Raw genomic sequence first — 20919 nt, 5'->3', positions numbered from 1 at the left:
TAAATGTCAATTAATAATTTGCAATTAAACTTTGTACCGTGAGCAATATGTGTTTTATAAGTTCCGGTGTTCAATGATTTCAGTTAAAAATCTATCACCAAATTTAGAAACGGCTATGACGACTATCTGCTTATATGAATGGAACTTATTTCTCCTCGCGTGGCCTATAATCGACAGTCGTTAATAACACGCACGTTCTGTATTTTCATGACTTAATATTTCTGCAAATCTAAAGCAGGCTATTATTTTCAACACGGATTCCCTTTTTTAACAAAAAACGATTTGTCTTCTTACCCAAATGTTTAAACACTAACTGTTTTATATAACTGTTGTCTTTCTCAATCTTATCTGCACCCTTTACGCCTAAAAGGCAGCAATGAGGTGACAGAAATTGCAACAATTGCCCTTTTGTGACTTTGAAATACCTTTTTTGTTGTTTGTTCTGACACCTTTTGCCACGTGTAACGTCACAATGTAACGCCTTTTCCTGCGACAAACTTAAAATTAGTCTGCATCCCGATAATAAACACTCTATATTGACTAAAGACATTACCTTATTTGATTCACTATAAAGAAGCAGTTTTGTCTGATTTCGACTGCATTTTACAAAATTTTGTAAAACGAACGGTAATTACTTTTGCTTGATATAGATTATGGGGCATTACTATTTTTAAGAAGCTCTCCACTGCATAAGTATAACACATACATTTCTCCTACACTAGGAATGTATTGCACTTAACAAAAGTTTGACCCCTAAAAAACTACACGAGTCAATGCCACTCGGCAGCGTGTTTTAGTGCGATACAGGTTATTCACAAGATCTTGAATTTCCAGCGCACAAAAACATTGTTCTTCTATTGTGAATGGCTTATAGCTATATTGTTTAAAAGTAATAAATCTAGGTGTTTTGAGAAGGCCCAAGTGAACGATAAGTTAAACAAGTTCATTCCAAACAATCACGTATTTAGCGGTGTTTATTTGTAAAGGTGTGTGACTACATTTCAGTAAAAGAAAGTTGATATGCTGACACTGTCGGTGGCTTTTGTGTACCACAACCTTTCTAGCGAACCTTGTTCATCTGGAATTCTTTTCCTCTGCGGCTAAACTCTTTGTAAGACGAGACTGATTATATAATTTATTTCTGTCCAAAGTTAACATTACTATACAGACGTGACTGTATTAGCGGCGCACTGGTGATCGGTTTTACTGAGCTTTTGCACAAATAAGTAACTAATATTTATCCTGTAACCCACAATGTTTGGTTGGTTCGAACCTTTTCGCAGCGTAGATTGGAAACTACGGACTCACAAATTCCGTTACGCCGAAACCATTGAAGTGAAATAAATGTAACTGAATACACAATGATAACTACATTTTTAGCTGCTTACTTTTCTAATATAGTATGTATATGGCAAAGAACCAAAGAAGATATCGCTAGAACATTTAGTGCGATTACAGTCAAGTTTACACCGTTTACAACTTTAACAACAAAGAGGAATACACAGCCAAATATATCAGTGTAACCAAGCTTCGAATCTCGTATTTCTGGAATACCAATGACCACTGGCAACCTCCAGAATGCTTATTCGAAAAATGTCCAAGACCGTTTAAACAAGAAAGTAAAGTTATAATAAATGAGTTCGTAAATACCTTTTACTAACGCGGTCACTAATCTCCTTCATCAATGCTTTGTCTATGTTTTGTCCATGTTTTGTGTGTAATTTATGTTCATGTGTGCCAAAATGTGAACACACACTATCTCAAACCAGGCTGAATCAATTGCTACCTCTGGATTGTGTATACCATTCATATACCATATATGTGGAGATGTATAGTGTATATACACTTCGGTGAACTCTACTCGTACCCATTACACCAGTTCGACAAAACTTAACCGCGCGCCCATACGTTCTAAAGAACAGCCAGCTGGCGTTGCGTCTAGTGACGTCACTGTATTTAATTTTATTTTGAAATCCGCAAATTGCTTCAAAATGGTAAGAAATTAAGGAATGTGTTAAATTTTGTGTGTTTTGTTTAAAATAATTTAATTTAATAAGAAAATTGTGAAGTAATAGACACGCAAAAGATATATAAGTTACTAACTATACATAAAACTGGTAAAAGTAAGTAACTACAATACACTACAGGTAGCCATTTTCAACTTTCAAAGCATGCTCACGGTCGTGCTACTTATGATATGCACATGTGCTTACGTCAGAGCTATGGCGCCAAGTATACTCGACAAAAACAAAACTGGATTTCTTGGAATTTTCTGGAAATTTGCGAGAATTGGTAATTTTTTTGGTTAAATGAAAAATAAAGCTAGGAAATTTTCACACACCTTCACAAATAAATAAAAAATAAAATAGAAACTTACCAAAAATCTATCTTACAGTAATATATATACACAAAGAAACACTTTTAATCCTAAAATGTAAACCTAGTTACCAAAGTGTATGGTGCTACTGCTATAATATAATTAGTTTTTTATAATATGTCTGGTGCTGTGGTACAATGGTTAGAGGTTAGGGGTTAACCTAACAACAGTTGTTTCAACCCGGTGGTCACTTATGGATTGTCCGAATCTTCAGCCAAACATAGAAACAAAATATTTTTTTCTCAAAATATCTCACAAAATTACTTAACGCTGAAGCTAGCAAAATGTGTATGAAACAACTACTCTGCAGAGTATGGCAGTTCCTGACGACATCTTGCGTGTGCAAGACGGTATTTTTTGCGTCATTAAAAATCAGCATGCAAAGCACGTGCATTTCCAAGCCACGTTAGAAAATCCTACATAATTTACGTATTTTTTTTAATTGTTTAATTATTTGGCATGGAGTGGAACAAATTCAAAAGTTCGTAAACAAAATCGCTCGGGCACTTGTCATACTCTGCAGACTGGTGAAACACAACACCAGTATTAAAACCACTGTTCTTGCCTGCCACGTAAACGTAAAAGACTGGTGAAACACAACACCAGTATTAAAACCACTGTTCTTGCCTGCCACGTAAACGTAAATAAGTTACAATCACATTCATGTCTTCTGAATTGTTCCTAATCCCGGCACTAATCTTCTATTTTCACAGGTGAACGATTAAGTCCGTACGTTGCACTAAGTTGCATAGCAATGGGATTAAGCGTTCTTTTTGGGAATTAAAGTTGAAAAAGTTTCTCTCCAATTCAACATAACCCGTGCAATGTGTTGAGATGAGCAGAAGTTGCCACCATATAAATTGTTTATTTTATTTTACCTGCATTGTTGTACGTTGTAGATAAACCCGAAACGGAAATTGTTTTGTGAGTTTTGTTGTTAAATTTAAGTTATTTTTTTAGATAGATAAAGGTGGTAAACATACTAAGTTTTTACCAACTAATCTTCACCTTTTTTTGCTAAAACCGTCTTGCAACATCACAGTTGGTACTAAGTTTTTTGTTATAAATTCAAAACTATTAGTGTGTCAAAAAAGAAAAGGTCCGGTAAAAATTCAGGGTTTCTCCCCTTTTTTCTGGGGGAGGGGTCAAGTCAACTCTAATTTAGGACTTAACCAACACCTAAACTGTTCGTAAAACTAGATTAATTTATTTTAGCTGTAAAACTAAAACTTCATACAAAAATAAATCATGAATATAAAGAATTTTATTAGCACATAGTAGCTAAGTGGTGTCATTTTAGTTCCTTCATTCACTAAACAACAACAAAAGTTTTTTCCATTCAAAGGAACTTTATAGCAGTAATATATTGTTTCTATGTGAATTCTATGATGACTTCTTCATTTTCTTTTGCTTCTTTTCAGCTTCTTCTTCTTTCTGCTTCTCTATCTCAGCAACTACTTTTTCAACTTCAGCGGATTCCAAAATCTTTATTATAGGATAAAAATTAGTTTATAATGGACAATATAGTTTGATCAATTACATTCTCATAGTATGAATAAATGTAACTTACTTTATCCTCGCATGGCTGGAAAACGACAGTAGCTACGAGTTACCATGTATGTTACTTTGTGGGTAATTATTTTGGGGGGATTTTTTATGTATGGCTGATAAATTGGACAACCCAATAGTGACCACTTGGTTGGAGCAATTACCATTAAGTGTTTTGCCCAAGAACACATACACCCACAACGGTAGCAGCGACGAACCGTGAACCCATTACTTCTGGGTAACAGGCAGGCGCGTTAACCACTTTTCCCACGGCACCGATTTTTTAACTTTTTTGGACCGCGAAAAATTTTGACAGGCCACTGAGTTCAAGCAATTTTGGTTAAGAAACATAATAGGTAGAAGTAACTTAAATAAATAGCTACATGTCATTTTTTTAACTTTATAGTATGGCTGACAATTTGACAGCCCATAACAGGCAACAACTGGGTTGGAGAAATTTCAGTTTTTTTTCTAAGGATACATACACTCACAACGGCAGCAGGGTCAAATACTTTTCTCAACAGAAAGAAAGAAAAAAAGTCTTCTCACCTGAAGAGGATGATTTCTTCTCATCACCGCAATCTCCATGCTCTTGCTCCCGGACTGCACAACCTCCAGAAGAGCTTTGATCGTAAGTTTCACCGTTTCCACCTCACTTGCAGCAGTGTCAGCGTTGTAATTTTCCTCCAGGAACTCCCGCACCGTTTTAGCACTTCGTCCAATTGCATTAGCCTGAAAATTCATAACTTTCATTAATGGAAATTTAGAAAAACAAACTTTGTATACTCTTAGGCAGTTAAGGTTGATGGCCAAAATGCAGCTGAAAAGTCATTATTTTATTTAAAATTTGGAAAAAATAAACACTATTAGGCAGGTCGAGTTATTGGCCAAAATCCAACTAAAAAGTTATTATTTTAATGAAAATTCGGAAAAAAATAAATACTCTATGTCAATAATACTCTTAGGCAGTTAAGGTGGATGGCCAAAATTCAGCCAAATTTACAGACAGTGGAGCAATAGGCCAAATAAAAGTAAGATATGTTACCTTGAAAGGTTTTAGAGCCAAAAAAATCGAATGCAACCAAAATACTCCCTACAAAATGCTAATCTTCTAACATTACATACAGTAGAGCAATAGGCCAAATTAGGTATGCTCTGTGTCTGTCACCTTGATATGTTTAACAGCCTCAAAAATTCAAATGCAAACAAAATTCTCCCCACCAAATATTTATGCTCACCTTCCAAGCATGGTAGGTACCAGATGGATCAGTTTGATAAAGATGTGGCGTCCCATCATAATCGAACCCAACTATTAAAGCTGACAATCCGAATGGTCGGCGCCCATTACTTTGTGTGTAACGCTGGTCGACAAACATATTATTCAACCATAAGAAAATAACAATTCTTTTGTTCAAAATGGGTTGGCCATGGGTAAAAAAAATGATGAAAGCTTTTCTTAATATTGTTAATCAAGTTGTGCCCATTACTTTGTGTGTAACGCTGGTCAACAAAACATATTATGCAACCATAGATAAATAAATAAACAAACTTCATAAAATCATGGGTTGACGGTAATTAAAATTTATGCTTTTCTTTATATTGTAAATTGTATCTACTAATTAGTATGGAACTGCTGACTGCTGTTTATGGTATCTAGGTTTTGATGTCCATGTATTTAAGGATTTTTTTAGGCATAAGCCATTTTTGCCAATATTTACAGTGTCTATATTAATTCTGTTAGTTTTACTATAGGCCTTTTACTTGAATCACTGATACACTACCATACACCCTACAAGTTGACAAGTAAATCGCTTTTTTTTGTAAATACATGCATTACCTGTTTAACAGTAGCAATGTATCTTGTAATATATTCCACAGTCACTGGATCTTCCACAGTAAGTCGATGACTTTGACATTCAATTCTTGCTTTGTTCACGATAACTCTTGCATCTGCTGTTAAACCTGCAATATCGAGCATATAAGATTTATATTTAAATTTTTAAAAAACTTAAAAACTTCTTAAATATTTTAATACCTCCATGCAGAGCTGCTTTTTATAGTAAATTGTTAAAATAAACCAACTCACCAGCAAATGCCATACACACATGATCGTCAATCGTACAAATCTTTCGCACAGTTCGTTCTTCCTGAAGTTGAGCAACTGACTTCTTTTCAACTCCAAGAACAACGATGTCTTTGCCACGAACTCCAACCTGGGAAGAAGAAGGGTTTAAAATAACTTAAGAATTTTAGTAAAAATAACTATTTCTGTAATTTTACCCCTTTTTATAGGAAATCTTAGTTGCGATTTTCTTATTTTTACAGGAATGGATAGGTAACTTAAAAACATGAAAACAGCTTTGTTAAGGAAAATGTTGTGTAACAGGCCAGTACATTTTTTAGCTTTCTGGCATTTTCTAAATTACATAATTAAAGAAGTGAACAGGGATCTTCAAAAACATGAAAAATTGAAAACAGTTATGTTTGGAGAATGTAACCGCTTCTTACAGTACATTGAGAATTGAGATATTTTCAATTACTTACAGCCGTAGCTCCCTTCTTTACAGCTTCTTGTGCATATTCAACTTGAAATAGATGTCCGTCAGGAGAAAAGACAGTGATAGCTCTATCATATCTTGACATTTTTCCTATTTATTAACTGAAACTTGAAAAAATAGGAAATTTGAGAAATTTTTATTTATTTAAAAAAAATAAGAAAATTAAGAAATTTTCTTTTGTTTAGTTCTAATAATTCTATTAAAAATATCCATATAAGGAGTTTTGCTGTCATTTGGCGAAATTGGAATTCCGACAAGTTTTTTAAACCTGTAAGATTTTAACACCAGTGCCTGTATTGCTCCGTAAACACTGGAAGACAACCAATACATTACAACGCCCGTTGGCATTTGGCTTGCAACGGGAAGTAAAATAACTGCAATAGTTCTCATGAAGTAAACAAACGCTTTGTTCAGCCCTATTAGTTCGTTTCTACCACCACGGTGTATCTCAATAATTAACAAGTTTACAGCACAAAGTAAGACTGGTAATAAGAAGTATGGATCAACTGAACATAGATCGACGAACCACAAACACCCTTCTGTTGACAATTGTGATGCAACGATCAATAATTGGTCACTGGGTGGGGTAAATTGTAAGTTTAACGTTAAATGTCGCATCGCAACAGACATAGATACCCAAAGTGGAATCTGAACAAATGGAAGCCCATATCGTTTTAAAATTCCTGGGATTTGGTTGTCTTTCATCAATTTTCTTTTATAATGATTCAGATTGACTTTATAATTTAAAACTTTTGTGGCGTCGTCCCATTTTTTCTTCTCCGCAGCTTTTTCCACGTCAAGTTTTAATTTATTTTGAAGTTTTTCCAACACAGGAATAAAAGACTGATATTTTATCATATTTTTCATCTGATAAATTGTCATTGGTGTCATAACAATTCCCCGAAGCAGAAAAGTTGAAAGCGTGATTGACAACCACCAGGGCAAATGCGTAAAGTCATGCATGCTGGTCAAGTATAGCTCTACTGATTGAATTATACCAGAGTCTGTAAACCATCCAATAAAAGTTTCATACGTTCCAGGTTCCGAATACTTTCCATAATCCTCAGAAAAGTTAGAACTAAAGCAACGAATCTGGGCTGGAAAAACTTTTACTTTGACACCATTTTTGCACCCAGTGATAACACTACCGCATGGTAAATGGTGGGACCACTTATTTATCAGACCAAGAGTTTGTTTGCAGGGCAACCTTGAACAAAACATCTAAATGGTTATGCATTCGCTAACAGGAGCACAATAACATTTATATCTTATCACTTCTTACTTGGGCAACAAATTACCTGGTTTAAAAATAGTTGTAATTTTTAAACTAAAAAATGGCACAGAAACTTTAGGAAAAATGGCGAGCTGTTTCAGGTAGTTAAGCTATACTGCTGAACTTAACGTATTAACACACCAATGTTGTGGCCAGTCTGCAGAGTATGGCAGTTCCTGACAAGATCTCATGTGTGTAAAACGGTTATTTTTCGCGTGCGCACTCGCGTGCATCATCAAAAATCGGCGTGCTAAGCAAGTACATTTCCAAGCCACATTAGTGAATTCTATTTAATATAATGCGTATTTTTTTCCTTGTTAAATTATTTAGCGTGCATAACCAAAAGTTTGACAGCATCGCTCATGCACCTGCCATACTTTGCAAACTGGTGTGGTGGCACAGTGGTTGGCGGGCTAGCTTCTAACCCAGGGGTTTTTCAAAGGGTTTCAAAATTAAGAAACGTTATTTTAATCAAGAACCTTGTTTATACATACAGTAACCGGTGGTTAGAATGATAAAATGATATAAATACAACACACAATATTTTACAATAATTAGTTATTACATAAGCAGTTAATGTGAAAGTAAAACGTTATGGTTATGGGTTCAAGGCTCGTCGCTGATGCTACCATAGGATCGTATGTGTCCTTGGGCCAAGACGCTTAACGGCAATCGCTCCAACGCAAGGTTCACTACCAGTCTGTCTACCACTAATGGACTGTCTAAATTGACATTGACAACATATGTGGACATGTGGTAACTCGTAAGCGGGAGTGAGCCGATACGCAGTGTATGAAACAGAACATCTTGTGCTAACACAATTTAAGACTGGCCCTTACCTACGGTTGTGGCAAACACCTGTTTGTACAGTTTTATATTGGTAATTCATTAGCATTGGTCATTCCTGTCTTGAGATTTCACTTGCTTTCAGTTTATGAATTTCGTTTCAATGTGCTGGTCATGGCGTAGTGCTGCCCGTCATAAAGTAAACGTCTTTTAAATAAATACAACGACTGTTAAACACAAATAATTTCTATATCCCACAATTAATATGGTTTAAATATATTGTAATTTTAAATTAATTATATGTATCAACATAGTAAGAGAATACTATGGTGACAATAATAAAAACATTATAATATTTTTGCAGTACAGTATATTTAAAGTGCAACACTGTATAAAGATAACTTAGAAATAACGAAATTGTTACGAGAACATGTAAGCTCAATCTGGGACCAAAAATGACAAATTTAGCTGTAATATGATCATTATGGTGATTAGAGTATTTAAATTATATAAATAAACTGCGTTGACTTGTACAAGCAGCGACGTTACCATTTGTTCAAAACATGGTTTTAAAAAATATAATATGCTCAATTTAAAAAAACGTAATTTTTTTGGGGTTTAAGAGTTTGTTAACTGACACATTTTCCCACACCTTTTATCCATGGCGTGTTTTAACGAATGTCGTTTTGTTGTTGATTTCCATCTCTGCGTTGATTTACTGATGTGACCATGGTGCTAGAAGCGGTTAGGCGTTGGTTAGGGTCTTGAAATGTGATTGTAATGTCCTGGATTCAAGGCTGCACCGCGGCAATCAAATATTGTAGAAACATAGTCCATACACGGACTCTGTTATAGATTGGTGATGAGTTCCATTCTTTTTATTTGTACCCGCACGTAACCAAAATCCAAAGAATACCGATACTGCGTTACGAACCCGTGGCTGATATGTCCAGGTTTATTTGATTTGCGAACGTCCATGTTTCGACTATAGTTGCAGCGACGAGGCTTCAATCCGTTACCTCTAAATAGATTTTACTATTCAGTTCCGCGACCACGCAGTTTGAAAGGGTGATAGCTAATGGGTAACTCAAGACTACCCTATTGAACAAGCATATGAAGCAAATACTATGCTTTCATTATTTACAAAAAATACCTTAGCAGTATATAATACCGGCGCTGTGGCAAAGTAGTTTGCGCGCTTGCCTGTAACCGAGAGGTAAACGGATTGAAGCCTCGTCGCTGCAACCATTGTGGCCGTATGTGTCCTTGAACAAGACACTTCACGGCATTGCTCCAACCTAGTGGCCCATAACAAATTATTAGCCATACATAAAAAAAACCAAAAAAATAATCACCTACAAAGTAACATACATGGTAACTCGTAAGGTGGACGAGGTATAAACACCCGTGTTATAACGACTGTCGTTTACCGGCTACGCGAGGATAAAGTAAGTTATACATGCATTAGCTAAATCACCCTTTTAAACTGCGTGGTCGCGGAACTAAAGAGTTAAATCTATTTCAGCTATTTACCGAACACAGAATTACAGCCGCAAGGTAGAGCTAGTGTACTCCCATGTATTTTCAGTTTTAATTGTTTACGTAACTACAGCTTCGCATGGCTTACTCAATGCAATAAGCTTCGTAATATAACTTTTTTTTTGTATCTTCGGTTCTATATAGTAGCGTAACCGGCTATTTTCCGCCCGGCTAATTCCCCCCAATGACTATTTTCTCCCGGCTATTCCCCACCTCCCCCCACCGGCTATTTCCCCACGATGACTATTCCTTTCCGGCTACCCCCCGCCATTTCACCCCCGTGACTATTCCCCACCGGCTATAGTCACGCGGGATAGCCGGGGGGGGAATAGCCGGGGGGATAGCCGGGGGGGAATAGTTGGGGAGGGAATAGTCATGGCGGGGAAACCGTTAGCATTAAATTCCCATATTTTTTTCTCGTGTTTTTAACAATTATTCACGCTCTTTTAGAGTCGCGGGCTGCGGTTATATAATTCGGTAATTATAGTGGTTTTTTAATACCGAACAGGACGATCTAAAAAAATAAAAACATATACCATCTTACCCCACCCTACTACAATTCTTCAAAAGAACGAAAAAGTGGGATACAGCGCCAAAAACTCAGTAATTAAAACATGCATACACTCTACTACATGTTATATAGTAGGCTGGTGGAAGATTGGACACATTTTCATTCTATTTTTTCGTCCTATTTGGTAGTCAACAAAGTACTTTTAAAGAATTATAAAACCGTATCCTCACGACTCCCAAAGATCGTTGTTAATTGTTTAAAATACGAACAGGATATTTGGATAATATGTGCTAAATGTGTCCCATCTTACACCACAGTATCTATATAGCTATATATTTGATATGGGTGAGGTCCTACCGCGAGGAACATCAGATACCTGGAACTTAGGGTCAAATTATTCCAATACCCCAACACCCAAGGCGATACCGCTTTTTCCTTGCAATTCCGCCAGACGCCCAGTGTAAAAAATACTTTACGTATACTATTTAATCCGGTGTAACTTAAAATATAGCAGCAAATTAATAATAATGCTGAAAACATAAAAACACAATGTACAAGCTGTTTATTGGAAATGTTAATTTTTTCCGAGCTATATAGTAGGATGAGGGGAAATGGGACACCTTTTCCTTCCATTTTCTTGTACAATTTGGTCGTAAACAAAGAACATTCAACAACCTTTAAATCTGTTTCTTCACGACTCCCATAGACGGTTGTACTTCACGACTCCCATAGACGGTTGTTGTTAGTTGTTTAAAAACAAACAGGATATTTAAATATTATGTGCTAAAGGTGTCCCATCTTCCCCACAGTACTATATTACTTGTATTCTAATTTAAATAGGCCACATAATTAATAACGACGTTCACACGCTTTTACTTGTCGTTCTCACACATTTCACTCCCCAACTTGTAAGTTCGCACATCAAATTTCCGATAATGGTCTCATGACCATCATGATGTCATAATGACTTCGATTGACGTAAATACCTCAGTTAACATACGTAAGCACACCATTGCAACACAACATTAAACAGGTACGGGCGTGTTTCAGCGAACCGGTGACTTGAACTTTTTCAGTTTATTCAAATTGTAGAGGAATACGAAATGACACTTACACAAAAAGTGGAAAATAAAAAAGGCACCGATAGTGCAAAATACACGTTGCAACTGAAACAGTTTTCAGCAAAAACGCAACAAGGCAGCATATTTTGAAATTTCCTATTTTGCTAAGCAAAATGTAGAAAAAAAAACGCGGACAAAATCCCAAATTCTGTAAACTAATTTCCGAAAAAAAAACAAAAAACGTTTGGTTTAAATTTTCGGTGCGACATTTAGCACCCAGGAAATAAACTACATAAATTTGAGTCTTTTTTCTGGGGGTGCTTTTAATGCTTGTTTATTTTGAGTTGTCACAGATTTCGAGTTCGCATTTGGTTTGGCTACTTTGGCAAAGTTATTTTTTTCTTGTTTCGGTTCTTTTTTTATTGAAGTTTCAATCGGAAGAGGTTTTTCTCCGTTCTGGTGCTGGAATATAAGTTTTATTGAATAATTGTGAGTTATTACATATGTAACTTTGTTGAGGGTAAGAGCAATTACTCTTAATTTTTTTCCTAAGGACTTATACATCCACGATAATCGCAGCATCAAGCTACTGCCGCAACTGATTGATCGGTAATGGGTTGTCCAACTTAAAAGTAAATCACCCACAAAGTTACATATAGTACTGTGAGGCAAGATGAGACACCTTTAAGATAGGACACCGGATCGTGTTTTAAACAATAAACAACGGTCTATGGGAGTCGCGAGGATACGGTTTTATAATTCTTTAAATGTTTTTTGTTTACTTTAAAATGGGACGACAAAATAAAATGAAAAGGTGGCCCATCTTCCCCACCGGCACAAACCATTATCTGTGTAATCCTAAGTAAGTCAGTATGTATGAAACGGGACCGTCTGAATTCGTCCCAAAACATGTTAATAAATGAGTTCCATTACCAGAAAAAATAAAAAAGCCTGAAATACCTGTACGTATTTGTGTGGAAACTTAGCAGTTAGTGAAGCAAGTAAAGTATCCACACGACTTATCTGAAACACAGATCCTGTTTCAGGTTTCTTTTTCTTTGAGCTTTTCTGTTCGTCTTGATTATTAAACTGCCAAGTGTAGCCCTTTGCTGGGTGGTAACGTGAAAAAGACAGAGCTGGGAATGTATAACATTAAGTTATTTTAGTAAAACTATTTTTGGGTTGAACACAATTTTAAAAAGAGTGCTTTTTAAGGAGAGAATAAAAATGAATTAATTTTACAACAAAAAAATAAAAAATGCTTTGTAAATCACATATGCAATTATGCAACCAAACCAAAATAAATGTTGACCAATTTTGGAAAGTAACCCTGAAATTGAGAAGCATTGCATAAGTGAAAATTAGAGGAAAAAAGGAAGTTAACCTACCTTGTGAGAATGCAGAATCCAGATGGTGAAAAGTAGTCATCTAAAATTGTTTCAAAATTTAAGAGAATACAAAAATTTTAACTTTTAACAGAAAATAAGTAAAAAAAACTTGTAGTATACAGAATATTTTTACAAAGAAAAATTAATGGATTTTTTTATAGAAAAAAAATTTAATAGATTTTTGTTAACCTAAAATAGGTCGAAAATGGTTTTCAGTACTTTAATATAAATGTAGAGTTTTTCGAAAACAATGAACTTACCAGTCTTGAGTTACATACAGAAGCAAGGTCTGGGGCTTGGTACACAGTGCCAGCTATGACATAGTAATCGGCTATAATTGTCACTGTGACAAAACATTACGTTAAACCCCCAACTTTGTAATTTAAATATAGAATTTTAATGAGAAATATATTATGTGACGTAAAAACCCACGCATATTCCCCTACGTGCAGGTACTGCGTAGGTTATAAAAAATCCCCGCCGTAACGTCCGGGTTTCTAGTTCGTGTTTGTACAATGAGATAAACGTTTGCTTTATGGCCACTTGTACATCATACGCACATACTTTATGAGATACACAAACACGGTGCCGAGAATTAATACCTAATATGTTCACTAGCTTCAAAGCAGAAGTGTGTATTTGTATGTACGTAAATACAGCTAAAAGGGGAAGTGTGTATAAGAATATATTGTATTCAGTTTCTTTTAATTTCAGATATGAATATACTATGTGGTAATACCCTACTGCTAATAGGCAACTTTTATTGATTAGTCTGATATTTGACTATATTTGTACCCATTTTCATTTTACTGGCATTGTGGCATTTATGAAAAAATGACCCCTTAACCATAAATCTTAAGCAAATTACCTGAATATATAATAAACTGTATCTATAGTAGAGTGGGGGAGGGCACCTTTAAGACATAATATTCAAATATCCTGATTGTGTTTTAAACAATTAACAATGGTCTATGGGAGTCTTGAGAACACAATTTTTTAATTCTTTGAATTTTTTTGGTTTCTTACTAAATAGGACAAGAAAATAGAATAAAAAGGTGTCCCATCTCCCCCACCCTACTATATTGTTTAAATTGGTGATTTTTGATTATTATAATTAGATCAATAAGTCTATTTCGGTTACTATTCACATATCAAAAGATAAACACAGAAACCAAAATTGAATTTGGGTATTAGGATTTTCCCATAAAGTAGCCTACTTACAATAGTGATACTAACTAAACAATAAAAGGTCATAGTTATAGATAGCCATTTTAATAGCCCTTTAAAATCTATTTCCAATAGTAGTAGACAGTATTGACGTCATAAGATCTGCTAATTGCTATAGAAATTGATACGATCACTCTTGCTTTGAAACAAGTGTCACCGCAAGAGTTCCCTGGCACCAATGCATACCGCTGTTGCCACGACAAGGCATATAAGGGCCACTTGTTGTGGAAGTGGTTGCCTTTTTAACACGCTGGTAGTCATCACTGTTTTGGTCAAGTTAGTGACATAATGCCAAGTGCATTTTTGCACTTTTACATAATAATTTTTTTTGTAGCATTTTTTAATAAAAAAAAATAATTGTAAAAAAAAATAAAAAAATAAAAAATTGAAAATTTTTTGATTAAAACCCCCCCTTATCTTTTTTTGGCTGCGCCACTGATTATAATATAGTAGGTTGGGGAAAGATGGTACACCCTTAGCACATAATATCCAAATATATTGACTGTGTTTTAAACAATTCATACTGGTGTTATATGGGAGTCTTGAGAATAAGGTTTTAGAATTCTTTAAATGTTTACTACCAGTACCAAATGGGACAAGAAAATACAATGAAAAATGTTCCATTTTCCCCCACCCTACTCTATATAAGGTAAAATATTAAAACTTTGCCGATTCAAAATTAAACTTCAAGCTCCGTGATTTTTTGCTTGAAAACTTTACCATTTTTTTTCCAGACATTACTGTTTTAATAAAAAAATGACAATAACATGGTACATTAGCATTGGTACAAAGAAAAAGTTGTAAAATGCCTATATAAATAGAAAAAAAGTGTTAAAAAAACTACAGAAATTGTAGTGCAACAATAATTTAACTAATTTTTTTCATTCTTTTATATTTGAACTGTTATTTTTTAATAATTTAAATAAAATTGGTAATTTTTAATAAATTAAATAGGAACCTTGGCTAGGTGAATGCCGTCGTTGTTTTCTGATAACATAAAGAATAGGTTCTTGCTCATGTAGTAATATGTATTCCACACCAACCATATTTCTGCAAAAAAAACAATAAAAATGTAAAATACCATTGGCGTTGTGATTCAGTAGTTGGAGGGTCTGCACCAATAGACAAGAGGGTATAGGTTCAAGGCTCAATGCTGCTACCATTGTGAATGTATGTGTCTTTCTGCTGGACACATAATGGAAATTGTTTTCGCCAAGTGGTCACTTTTGGGTTGTCTAAATTGTCAGTCAACGTCGTGGCATAGTAGTTAGTGCGTCTGCCTCCAACCCAGAAGATACGGGTTCAAAGCCTAAAGCCGCTACTATTTTGGATGTATGTGTCCTTGTGCAAAGCACGATACTGCAGTTATTTTAACCCAGTGGTCATTTTTGAGTTGTCTAAAATATTGGTCATTCACTAATTGGACACAAAGTGTATAAAATAAGATACCAACATGTTATATTGACTGTGTGGTCCCCCACGTGAAGATAAATAAGTTACTTTTCATTTATTCATTTAAATAATTTTCGCCTATTCTTGGCTATTTCATTAACGAACTAATAATATTAATTGTTAGCGAAAATCTCTGTGCCACTCTTTAAGTTAAAATTTATTTTTCTTTACTGCATATAAAGTAGCATTTTCTGTATTCAGGTAAAATGCAATAAAAATTTCCCGCAAAATGAGCTAACTCAGGGCTAGTTTCACGTAACTAAATAAAAAAAGGTTTTATTTTAATAAAATGACATCACAAGTCATATATGCGATGACCAGTGTCTAGGTGATGTACTAATTTTAGTGGTAGCCAATGGTAACGTATACACAGTACTTTAAGATTGTTGCTTTAACATTTCAAGTGGGAATATGATTCAGATTTGTAATTTCCGTTTCTAAGATATTTCGGATGTTATGAGCTTATTCATCAGTATGTACAAACTATATAAACACATCAGCTAAAGTTTGGCCAGGATATAATATTATAACTGTAACTTATCTAAACTAAAAGCAAATTACGTCAGAATTTTTAACTAAATATTTTGGCTGGTGAGTCAAAATTTTTCCCGTGATTTGTAACTATTGTATAGGTAATAGACACAAATGACAACATTGGAAATTTGTGAACATCTTATCTTAGCGCAGATGACTGTTTTCCCATAATGAGTGGCATGTCCAGACTTGTCCCAAAAACTGCGTCATTAAAACTTGTTAAAAATGGTGAAATACCCTTACCACCCAAGGGGGAAGTGACCTGATTTAGTAGCTATCTTAGAAAAAAAGGATAAAAGGTAAACTACAGCATTAAAGACCATTATTTAATACTACAGTATGATGTGACATGCAACATTGAGGTATTATATAGTAGGGTGGAGGAAGATGGGACACCTTTAACACATAATATCCAAATATTCTGATCGTGTTTTAAACAATTAACAATGGTCTATGGGAGTCGTGAGGATACGATTTTATAAATATTAGAATTTTCTTTGTTTACTACCAAATGTGACAAGAAAATAGAATGATAAGGTGCCCCATCTTTACCCGCCCTACTATATACAGATTAATTAACAATGGCACAACCAGCTTGTAAAAAAATACCCATACCAAATTGAAGATAAGACATTAGGAACATGAACCTATTTCTTAGAATTAACAACCTTACAGGGCCATGAAATTAGTTCCTGGCTTGCCACTGGTGAAATTTTTACACACCCTTTCATAATCATACTTAAAAATAATGGCCATGAAGATAAATTTAAATTGACTTCAGTGGTTTTCTAATTCTAAGAAATTATATCATTCGGCCTACTTAGACTTATGACTCAGATACTACTGCAGTTTTATCTACAAATATATCAACCTAAACTTGATGGGGAACCATGTGATGTTTACGAAAGTAACTTTGAATTTCTTTCGTTGCTACATTTCCACAAGGCATAAGAAATGATGATACACCATGTGATTGAAATAGTTTGTGTTTTTATACAAACTTTTGGCTTAACTGTCTTAGATAACCCCCCACACAAAAATGCCCTTCTCATGGCAGCCCACTCAGGTCTGAATGTTGTTGTAATATAAGGAGAAACTCCTTTTGTTAGTGGGATTAAAATTTCGTCTTTATTGTAATTTAAAGCTGTTATAACGTATGATATCCCTGTAAGCTTATACTATACACACAAAAAGGTATGAATTGAAAATAACCAGTTTGGTTGGGCGTTGTTATACTTGTAAAAATTCAGCAATGTACGGTCTGCAGAGTACAACTACTGAAATTTTACAGGTAAAAAAAAATTATGCATATTTATACATAGAAAATGCAACTTGTTTATTTTGTTGGGTATTATAATTGTAAAAGTTAAACAACATACTAGTGCAACTTCAATTATACATATATATATATATATATAAATTCTTTTAATATGTCATTTTACTATTACAAAATTAAGATATAATTATTCAAAGAAAGTATGTATAAAGGTAACAATATAACCAGTCTATTTTGTCAGGCGTTATAATTGTAAAATCAAGGCCACACATTGTGCAAGGTGCTACTAAAATTATATACCATTTTACACAATATAACTATTTACCATTACAAAACTACAGAGACATTTGTGTAAAAATTACTATATGAGTCACCATGTTAAAATTTGTATCAAAAGTGTGTAAAATTATGTCACCCACGCAAATATATAATAAATGAAAGTAGAAATATTTTTTTGAATGAATTATTTAACACAAGCAGATGCTACATCAAATATTGGTCAAATAAAAACTGCTATTTATTTACAATGATGATTGATGACTAACCAAGCTAAAATATTTCATCATTGTACTTTACCATGGGGAATCCCGGGAAAATTATATTTCTACAAAGCTACAATTTTCTGGCTGTTATGTTGAAATATATATATGGAAATTATAATACCTAAAACTAGAGTTAAAAAAAGCCTGTTAAAAAATATACGCTGTATTTTCAAATGTTACAGCTACTACAAATTTGAGGCTACAGAAACCATTCACTTTAAAATAGCCTGGTGGTCATTTTTCTTGTGGGTTTTTGAGCGCAAATGGTTAAAGAGCAGTTAAAAATAATACAAACCTGAATTATAACAAGGAATTTTACCAATACCATGCACTACTGATCTAAAGTATACACTTGCACAATCCATCTAATGTCGCTGCACCGGTTGCATGAAGGACTTAAATGGACTTTCTGGGTGTTGGGGTAATGGGTGGCCTACGGGCCAAATCTGACCTAAATCCTAGGTCCTTGACAAGGTCCTCAACCATTAAGAATAAAAAGAAAATTAAAAAATACTCACTCAAGATGTGTCAGGCTAAGACGCTGCATCTTTATGGTTTCATTGTTACATGTTCGGTCATAAAATGGGTTGCTTCTTCCGGAAAAGTAGTCGAGAATCTGCTCTTTGTTGGGCAGGGGGTTTAAAAGCGCGGGATCGTTCCAGGAAATATCAAGATGGTTTACTGCAGAATAAAATGTTAAGAAAATGTCAAGAATTCCCAAGCAAATATTTGGGATGCAACATGAAAATTAAAAGTTATTTTTTACATATATTTTGGGAGTTTTTTTTTTTTATTTATATGTTATTATTTAGGAGATATATTTTGAGAGGTTTTTTACAAGCAAAATATATTTTATAACTTAGCTTGCCTATTGGTTAATATTGTTGTACTTGTGACAGATATCTTTTAGTTGTAAATTAGCATCACCATTTATTTATTCTTGTGTGGCAACATAACTAATTAAATATGAATATAACAGCTTATATATTATTTTAAATAAGAATATATAGGACACCTTTTTATTTTTATAGTATTTTTTCGGTTTAAATTTCATACCCAATATATATATATTTTTTTTTGTTTTTTTTTACTTTTTTTACACCTAATTAGCTAGGTTTCCTATTGCGTTTCATAAAGGATAGTAATATTTGTATTGTTGGGATACCAAACTTTGTGAGGTGTCTGGTATTAACATTGTGCTATAGTGGTTATTTCACTAAAATAAAGTTGAACAATATATAGACAACAATAGCATTCTATTCGATCAGCAGAATAAAAGCCAAGTAAACATTACACACATATTTCAACATATTGTGAATTGAAGCTATTACAAATTCTACCCAAAATAGCAGCCAGAAAGAATACACAAACAGAAAACCTTATATTTTGGTCACAAACATTGAAACATACGATTTTTGGGTCACAATGTGTGGTATGAAATGTAATTTAATGGTCACAATCTATATATATTTTATTACCGTTAACTGTTTGTACTTTTGTTATATGTATACATTCTTTTATATCAAAGTGGACATTTTGTATAGCAGGGTGGGAGAAGATGGGACACCTTTAGCACTAATAACCAAAAAATCCTGATCGTGATTTAAACGATTAACAACGGTCTATGAAAGTTGTGAGGATACGGTTTTATGTATATTTACTACCAAATCGGCCGAGAAAATAGAATGAAAGCTGTCCATTCTTTCCCCATATATACCTACCAAGATAACACATTTACGTCACAAAATTTGGAATGCTACATCCCAAACATGATGTAACTTTTCACATTATGATAGCATGTGACTGTTACAGCTGAGACTAAAATACATAGTTGACAGGATTTCCATTTGTGGGGGCTTAAAAACATTTCACAACTGTTGTGTATTCCAGCTTTAGACTCCATTGTATGGTATTTCACATATGTAACATTCTCACCTTTTTCATTGACGACAGAAGACATAATTGTAATATGATACAGCTCGCCCAAGCCGGTAGATTTTCACCATGTATGGGCTATGTATATGAAACCTAAACATTGCAAAAGAATGTGAAAGTTTACGTGGGCGAAACTTATTGTATATATATATATATATATCTCGCAAATTTTTTAAAATTTTGCGATATATATTTAATTTAAAATATGTTTGTAATTGTAATCCAAATTGCGCATTTGGTTTGTGCAGATTTGTTAACATCAATTTTGTAACTATCTACATTTCTACAATACTCATATCTATTTTTATAACACTGATCCAGGTATAAAAAATATACTCATAATAACTTGCCAAACAATCGCACAAACCTATGGGCTATGGATTAGTTACCTTATTTTTATTTTCATGGTGATATAGAAACACAAAGCTATAATACCCACTAAAAATTGGGCATTTTACCTAATAATAAACAGAAAAAAAATTCGAATAATTTTTGGGGCCTTTTCCATGCAGATTATGTTTTTTGGAAAATCCTATAAACTCTTACGCGTATACCGCATTTTATATTTGGTATTTATGTTAAGAATTATAAACCGTGTAAATTAACCGTCTGAATGGTTGTTAATTTAGTTTAAATCAGCAATAAAAACGAGTCTTACCTTTGTTTTTGTTATAAAGATGACCGCCGGCTGAACAGCAAAACGAACTGACACACATGGCTGATTTTGGACTGTGGGCACGCGTTCTTCTTCAAGTGCCTCTCTCGGTCTTGCAACAGAAACACGAAACTATGCGCGATAGATCTTAGGAAAAAAATCAGGATTCGATCGTTCGCTTGCCCCTCGCTAATTTGTGTGGGTGGCAAAAAATAAATAGAAACCGGCCAACATTGCGTCACCAATGGAAATCACCA

General features: G+C 34.2%; 4 protein-coding genes across 4 annotated transcripts; 1 reads left to right on the top strand and 3 right to left on the bottom strand.

Annotated features, from left to right (window-relative positions):
- The first annotated feature begins 1839 nt into the window (after window positions 1-1839).
- On the top strand, window positions 1840-3294 carry LOC149728651 (protein kish-A-like). The gene is made up of 3 exons (XM_089888810.1): window positions 1840-1994; window positions 2148-2292; window positions 3091-3294. Exons 1-3 carry the CDS (start codon window positions 1992-1994, stop codon window positions 3159-3161), a joined length of 219 nt encoding a protein of 72 aa, XP_089744936.1. The 5' UTR covers window positions 1840-1991; the 3' UTR covers window positions 3162-3294.
- A 329-nt stretch (window positions 3295-3623) lies between these two features.
- On the bottom strand, window positions 3624-6608 carry LOC149728650 (proteasome subunit alpha type-7-like). Its single transcript, XM_089888805.1, has 6 exons — window positions 6470-6608; window positions 6012-6138; window positions 5763-5887; window positions 5164-5286; window positions 4475-4657; window positions 3624-3862 (listed from the first exon to the last, which is right to left on the bottom strand). Exons 1-6 carry the CDS (start codon window positions 6566-6568, stop codon window positions 3761-3763), a joined length of 759 nt encoding a protein of 252 aa, XP_089744931.1. The 5' UTR covers window positions 6569-6608; the 3' UTR covers window positions 3624-3760.
- Window positions 6591-8791, bottom strand: LOC149728649 (cytochrome c oxidase assembly protein COX18, mitochondrial-like). Its single transcript, XM_089888802.1, has one exon. The coding sequence runs from the start codon at window positions 7702-7704 to the stop codon at window positions 6646-6648; it is 1059 nt and encodes a 352-aa protein (XP_089744928.1). The 5' UTR covers window positions 7705-8791; the 3' UTR covers window positions 6591-6645.
- Window positions 8792-11650: 2859 nt separating this feature from the next.
- On the bottom strand, window positions 11651-20804 carry LOC149728648 (mediator of RNA polymerase II transcription subunit 6-like). The gene is made up of 8 exons (XM_089888768.1): window positions 20666-20804; window positions 20008-20100; window positions 18591-18753; window positions 15227-15318; window positions 13302-13384; window positions 13042-13081; window positions 12614-12789; window positions 11651-12115 (listed from the first exon to the last, which is right to left on the bottom strand). The coding sequence occupies exons 2-8, from the start codon at window positions 20030-20032 to the stop codon at window positions 11942-11944; spliced, it is 753 nt and encodes a 250-aa protein (XP_089744894.1). The 5' UTR covers window positions 20033-20100; window positions 20666-20804; the 3' UTR covers window positions 11651-11941.
- Between the last annotated feature and the right edge of the window lie 115 nt (window positions 20805-20919).

This window comes from Ciona robusta, chromosome 11, assembly GCF_009617815.1.
Source record: "Ciona robusta chromosome 11, ASM961781v2".
In the NCBI taxonomy this organism is placed as follows: Eukaryota; Metazoa; Chordata; class Ascidiacea; order Phlebobranchia; family Cionidae; genus Ciona; species Ciona robusta.
This window is presented reverse-complemented; position numbering and strand designations above follow the sequence as displayed.